General features: G+C 44.1%; 1 protein-coding gene across 1 annotated transcript in view; it reads left to right on the forward strand.

Annotated features, from left to right (window-relative positions):
• Positions 1-7,500, forward strand: part of LOC135105502 (ubiquitin carboxyl-terminal hydrolase 48-like) — a 36,426-nt gene that overhangs the window by 19,078 nt on the left and 9,848 nt on the right. The window contains exon 15 of the mRNA XM_064013637.1: positions 960-1,072. Within this exon, the coding sequence (XP_063869707.1) occupies positions 960-1,072 (113 nt within the window). The remainder of the gene's footprint in view (positions 1-959; positions 1,073-7,500) is intronic.

The following is a 7,500-nucleotide window of genomic DNA, read 5'->3' on the forward strand; positions in this document are numbered from 1 at the left end:
ACACACACACACACACACACACACACACACACACACACACACACACACACACACACACACACACACACACACACACACACACACACACACACACACACACACACACACACACACACACACACACACACACACACACACACACACACACACACACACACGGACACACTGGAGGACCATAGGAGATATCAAGGAAGGAAGAGTAGAGAGAGTACGAGGCTTGGTGGTGTGGTACTTAGGTGAAGGTTGTGAGGCGCCGGGAGGGAGGAAAGACTGAGAAGAGAGGAATCGGAGACGAGACGGGGACGACGGCAAGATGATATTATTAAAGAACTATATATATATCAAAGCAGCACACACACACACAAAAAAAAAAAAAACACTTGTAGCTTAAATGAAAGTGAAAAAGGATAGTATTGAGTTATGATCTTTTAAGTCGCACAGAAGTGATTGAAAAGTAATAAATATTTTCCATTGTTAAGTTAAAGTGGAATGACTCACTATATTTTAGTGTTTGTAACGATTCTGGTTTGCGTAATGAGTTTATACATGGGTTAATGTACTGATATAGATAAATGGATAGATAGGCAGATTGATAAGTAGTAATTCATTTATTCATTGTCATATGTTAGTGTACATTGAAGGATATTGGGAGAGAGATGATTTAAACACAAGAGTAAGCACGTAACTACAAATCAGTATAATTTTGTAATAAGGATAATGGTGTAGCTACAAAGCAGACAAGCGACAGTAACCACCACCGCAAAGAACAACAGTCACAACAACAACAAAAGCCATTTGTTTATGTTACATTTTTTTCCCATCATGGTAGTGGTGTCCTCGCTCCGTTCCACCCCTCCTTGTACCCTCCCCGCCTCCCCAACACTCACCACATCCCCAACCACCTCCCTTCCCTCCCTGGCTGTACTGACGAAGGCGTGCGTGTCGCGGCGCCGTTTCAGACACCTGGTGCTGGTGTGGGAGGAGGAGTGGGCCACGCTGAAGGAGCTTTACCGGCCGGACCACATCGTCACCGCCTTCTACAATGACGCCGGCTGCCTCATGACGGACCCTGGTGAGTGTGGCTGCTGTGGTTGCTGTGTTTATGTAGTAGTAATAGTGTTGCATGACTTCAGGTGATTCATTATTGTGTCTAGTGTCTTATCTACTGTAGTTTCCGTGTTATTTTCTCACCACATTGCTCTTACAGTCCATCCCGAATGTTAGTGTGCTAGAACATAGGGACGTAAGGGCATAAGGGAAGCCACAGGAAGTTTACAGTGAATGAATCTGTCGTGTGTGAAAATACTTCATTCATGTACATGTCTAACTGGCTACCCTTTTTGTGTCTCGTATTCGTTCTCGTTTTGGTTCTCCACCCGCTACCAGTCAGTCATCTTCTCTGTCCCTTCGTTCCTCTTCCTTATCTGTTTAAATTGTGTGATAGAGACCCCTGTGATCTCTCTACAGTTGGGTGTACTTAAAGGAAGGAGTGGATTTATTTTGGGGAGGAAACCAATTGATGTGTCGTAGGAACGGTCAAGGAAGCAGGGCACACACACACACACACACACACACACACACACACACACACACACACACACACACACACACACACACACACACACACACACACACACACACACACACACACACACACACACGCACGCACGTTTTTTTCCTTCCTTGTCTCCTCTTTCCTGCTTTCCACTTCCCTGCTTACTGTTTCTTCTTCTTCTTCCTCCTCCTCCTCCTCCTCCTCCTCCTCCTCCTCCTTCCAGTCCTTCCATCCCACGTTTGGTCTTGTGTTTTTTTCTGTTTATTTTTGTGTTTTACTTTATATTTCTAGTTTTCTTCCTCGACATTATTTTTTTGTATTTTATTCTCAAATTTTTAGTTTTACTTCGTCTCTCTCTCTCTCTCTCTCTCTCTCTCTCTCTCTCTCTCTCTCTCTCTCTCTCTCTCTCTCTCTCTCTCTCTCTCTCTCCCTCTCCCTCTTCCTCCCTGCCTCCCTCCCTCCCTCCCTCCCTGCATTGCAAATCTTTCAACTCCCTTTTCCTTCCCTCAGTTTTCTTCTCGTATTTTACCTCCTCTATGAAGATACCGAAGATCCGAGTGCTGGCAAGACGTGTTTTGATGAGATGCGTTGAAAAAAAAAAAGAAAAAAAAAAGGAAAATGGGGTACAAGCCGATTAAAATAATACTCTAAACTTGTCTGCCAGTCTTAGTTGATTGTTATGAAGGGGAGTAGTAAGAGAAAAGTAAACAGAGCTAACTAGACGGCACGCAGCACCATCGTAAGGACACTTCATAGGGGGCTTATTATTAGGAGAGCCGCAAAAGAATACAGGCAGCATTCGAGCTCAAAGAGGGGCAGCGTGAGCATCATAGAAGTTACTGGCAGATTTAAGAGAAGAGGGGGAAAGATTGTATGTTGGGTGCTGTGGTTGACAGGGAGAGAGAGAGAGAGAGAGAGAGAGAGAGAGAGAGAGAGAGAGAGAGAGAGAGAGAGAGAGAGAGAGAGAGAGAGAGAGAGAGAGATTAAGGATGGAAATAAATAAAGGCAATTAATAAAGTGCTTTTGTATTTTCTCCTGTAAAACACGAACTTAAAATAGATGACGCAGATTTTTGATGAAAGATGCTGAGCCGAGAGAGAGAGAGAGAGAGAGAGAGAGAGAGAGAGAGAGAGAGAGAGAGAGAGAGAGAGAGAGAGAGAGAGAGAGAGAATTTCCCCAGTAACCCATGACGCCCCATGTCAGAGAAACGAGAAAAAAATAGAAGAGGAATGTATGGCTAAGGAAATAAATAGTAAAAGATTTGGGTGAATGTAATAAATGAATGAGAGAAGGCGGAAGGGAAGGGAAGGGGTGGGGGAAGTGAAGAAGAGACGAGGGAGGGAGGGAGGGAGGGAGGAGGAGGAGGAGGATAAGGAGGAGCGGCCCAACTTGCGACAAACTTGGGAACACTTTTTGTCCATTTCCTCTTCCTCTCCATCACCCAGCGTTCTCTGTGTTTCTGAGAGAGAGAGAGAGAGAGAGAGAGAGAGAGAGAGAGAGAGAGAGAGAGAGAGAGAGAGAGAGAGAGAGAACCCTACGTTTAACAATTTCCCTTTCAAAATGTGTATATATGTACTCTGTCAGTAAGCGATTAGACAAGAATTACTCTTCGTGAGGGGGAATGAATTAATTAAAGGCACCACTGTTCTTTCCGTCTTTGAGTGTTTGATGCCTCAGTACTTCTATCACAACACTGCGCTACCCTTAGAAGGAATTGTAGCCTCTTATGGGGCAATACACTAAATGAAACTTTACTCATAAGTCCCCGTCTGTACTAATAATACGTGAAATGAGAGTAAGTCAGTAAGTGTATTTGTTTGTGTATGTATGTGTATATGTGTGTGTGTGTGTTGTCTTGTATTCGAGCACTGAGGGAAGAGGAAAGAAATAGAAGGTGGAAGTAAAGGAGAAGAGAAGAGGAGCAGGAGGTGTATTAGGAGTGAAAGAGACAGAAGGTGTAAGCAAAAGAGAAAGGAGAAAAAGAGGAGGAGTAAGAGTGAAAGAGATGGAAGGTGTAAGCAAAAGGGAAGGAAAAAAAGAGGAAGAGGGGAAGTAGGAGTGAAAGAGACAGAAGTGAAAATAAAAGAGAAGAAGAAACTAGGGAGGAAGAGTGGGAAGAGTAGGACTGAAAGAGATAGAATGTGGAAGCAAAAGAGAAGAAAAGAGAAGAGGAAGAGGAGGAGGAAAGGAGTGAGTGAGAGAAAAAAAGGAGTACTAGGAGGAGGAGCAGGAGTATAGGGAGGAGGAGGAGGAGGAGGAGGAGGAGGAGGAGGAGGAGTACAGGGCTCGCAGGGGATAATTTAGGAGGATTGGGAGTGAGACATCTGTTGGCAGCTTGTAGTGTTGATGCCACGAAGACCTAACCAGGTGATAATACTGCCGGGGAGGAGCACAGGACGGGGACGAGGACGGCAGAAGAACGGGAGGAGGAGGACGAGCACTGATAAAGAAGGTTTGAGAGGAGAACTAAGATGAAGTGAAGGTGGACAAACGAGGCAAATAAAATGAAAAATGAGGTGCAAAGAACCGTGTAGAAGAAGTAAAGGAGTGATGGGATGAAAATAATTGTTTAGTGATTAAAAAGAATGTTGAAAGTAGAAAAATTATAAGAATAGGATGTGGAAAGGATTAGTTTAGATGGTTTTCTTCTTTACTAGTGAGTCTGCTTTCCCTCTCCCTTATTTAATCATGAATGAGGTGAATTTTGCGAAGACGTGCATGGATTCCTCTCAGTAACTCAATTTGATGGTTTCTAATTAATCTTTGACAGCGTCGTAAAGATGAGCAATAATCTTCATTAGTTTTTAACAGTTTTCTACGAGTTTTCCTTTTCTTATTTATGAGATGAACCCAAACACAACGTTGAACAAAACTACGAAGATAATGGATAATGGAAAATAATATTAAAGGAAGGAAATTCGTTCGCTACAAAGTTTTAACAGGATTATTTCTCTTTAGTTTTCGTTCGACATTAATGGCGGATGGCCCCAAAATTTGTGCCACTGAAGAGCCTCATAAAAATCACTGAACTCCCTAACCTCCTTTCGTGTAGTCGTTATGCTACGCTGCCACCTCCTTGTACGTCATTTCCTCCTCTGTAGAAATAGTACCAAGTGTCAAAATCTTGGGCCAGTATTTTGAAACACTTCTGTGCAGCACCTCTACTGCTTTCCAAAGGCTATGGATGAAATGACACGGGTTTTCAAGGGTGTTTTAACGGTTCTAGTGGCAGATAAACAATATTTCTACATTATCAGCACGAAAAACAGTCTTAAAAACCCGGCCTTCCAAAATCTGTGGCCTTCCAAAATAGTCGGGGCGAGAGAGCACAGCGTTTTTAAATACAGGTGTTGGACAGTGACTGCATGCATGGATCTTGGGTTATGGTATGCTTCATGTAATCTGTCGTTTATATAGTTACCCTCAGTACAGGCTTTCATAGGATTCGTTCCAAACAATACCTATATTTTTTTCACAAAGTCATGAATGAGACGCTACTGATCGCTCTATCATTCATTTGCGTTACTTCCTTACATCCACATCCATTGTTTTCTTCAGCTAGTGTGCTAAGAAAGTTTATTAATAAAAGGTGTGCAGTGCTAAAAAAGACTTCTATTTGTTCTGATGAAGTTTTCGTTTTGTTTCAACACCTGTAGTGCTTGTTACCTGTGTTGTTAGTGGGACGGAGCGAAGATTGGCCAGTAAGGAGCGTTTTTACTAATCTGCCCAATCTGCCCTGCACTCACACGCGTTGTGGACATGTGTAGAACTGTGTATGCAAGCTGGTGACTTTGTAAAGAACCAGCTGCTTGAGCGTTGTTTGCTGTATGCACTCTCACTTCCCCTCCTCGTCTCCTCGTCCTCCTCCTTCACCCATGGTCCTTGTACCTTGCTTCCTCCTCGTCCTCCTCTTCCTCCCCTTTTATTTATTTATTTTTTTCTCGTTGAAATCTTTACATAGCGCGTTATGAATAAATTTATCAGTCATCATCATCATCATCATCATCATCATCATCATCATCATCATCATCATATTCTATTATTTCCTTATACATAAAAAAAAAATAATTAAACCACTACCGTTTATCCACGTGACTTGAATAAATCGGAGCAAATTCTTGTAAAACGCCTTGCCGTCTACCACACCCCTCTCCCCTACACCAGCCTCCTCCATCCCTCTCCCTCTCTCTCTCTCTCTTTCTCCCTTGCTCTGCTCTCTCTCCAGGGATGACCTCAGCCTCCCCCTCACGATCTCTCAAGGACAACTCTTCAGTTAACTTGATTCCCTCGGTTCCCCTTTAAAAAGTATTTTCCCCAAGCAACCCTTCTTTTTCTGCCCCCTCTCCTCTTTTCGTACTCCTCCTCCTCCTCCTCCCCGTAGTTTGTGATGTAGTTGGTGGTGGTGGTGGTGGTGCCTATCATTGTCAGCATCATTGTATTACCTCCTTCTTTTCCTTCTCCTCCTCCTCCTCCTCCTCCTCCTCCTCCTCCTCCATTTGCCTGTTCAAAAAAGGATTGTGTCTGTAGTTTGTATTTTATTATTGTTGTTTATTTATTTTTTTTTGCCGGGATGACTTAGAAAAAAATAAAGCAAAACAAAAAAAATGTTGAGAAAAAATTGAGATGGAGTGAGCAAAAGGGAAAGTGGGAGATGAGGAGGAGGAGGAGGAGGAGGAGGAGGAGGAGGAGGAAGAAGAAGAGGAGGAGGAAGAGAAAATGGAAGAGGAAAAGTTGTGGAAGAAGAAGAAACGAGGAAAACGACGCAATAGAAGAAAAAAAAAGTGGAAGGAAGACGACGACGACGAGGAGGAAGAGGAGGAGGAGGAGGAGTAAGAGCAGCAGCAGGAGTAGGAAGGTGGAAAAGGCCCCCGGCGTGCCACTGGTAAACTGATTACAGAGTGACGGGGGAAGTGGCTGAGTTTTCCCCTCCTCAGTCTGATGATAGAGTCGAGTGGGCAATGGCCGGGGCAAGATGGATGGCAGCGTCGAGTTGGCTCGTTAAGGAAGAAGGTTCTTGCCTTAACTGCACACACACACACACACACACACACACACACACACACACACACACACACACACACACACACACACACACACACACACACACACACACACACACACACACACACACACACACACACACACACACACACAGCCTTTCTCACTGTGGTTCCTCAGTGTCTCTCTCTCTCTCTCTCTCTCTCTCTCTCTCTCTCTCTCTCTCTCTCTCTCTCTCTCTCTCTCTCTCTCTCTCTCTCTCTCTCTCTCTGCTTCTTTCTTCACTTTGCTTTCTAAATTACTTTTCGCCCATATCTTTCTGTCCCTTATAATTTTTCATACCTTGATTTGGTGAGGAGGAGGAGGAGGAGGAGGAGGAGGAGGAGGAAGAGGAGGAAAAACAAGAACAATAACAACTAGAGGAGGAGGAGCGAGAGTGAAAAAAAGGATAATGGGGATGAGGAGCTTGGAGGAGGAAGGGATGGAGGATGAATGAAAGTGAGTGAGTGAGTGAATGAGTGAGTGTATTCGTGGACTCGTGTTGATGACGGTAAACATTAATTGGATGACGTCAGGCGCTGTAGGATGTCACACGCCTCGCCGGCCACTCAAGCGACGGGTGTAGGCCAGCAGTTGATCCTCGAAACACCCTGACCTCAGCAGTCCTGTCGGGGCCGGAGACGTCAAGGGGCGGGGGTGACATCAGGGTGCCCCCAGACGCCGCCCCTCCCTGCTTTTTTTTTTTTTTTTTTTTTTTCTCTCCCTGTTACGGGTTGTTGTGTTTCCTCGTGATTATTTTAGTTTTGGTTGTCTGTTTATTTGTTTGTTTGTTGTTGTTGTTGTTGGTGGTGGTGGTGGTGGTGGTGGTGGTGGTGGTGGTGGTTCCATAACGAATATTGCGAAGGTATTTTTTTTTTAACAAAAGACAAACGATTGAAATTATAGAT

The sequence above is a fragment of the Scylla paramamosain genome, chromosome 12 (assembly GCF_035594125.1).
Source record: "Scylla paramamosain isolate STU-SP2022 chromosome 12, ASM3559412v1, whole genome shotgun sequence".
NCBI classification, from domain to species: Eukaryota; Metazoa; Arthropoda; class Malacostraca; order Decapoda; family Portunidae; genus Scylla; species Scylla paramamosain.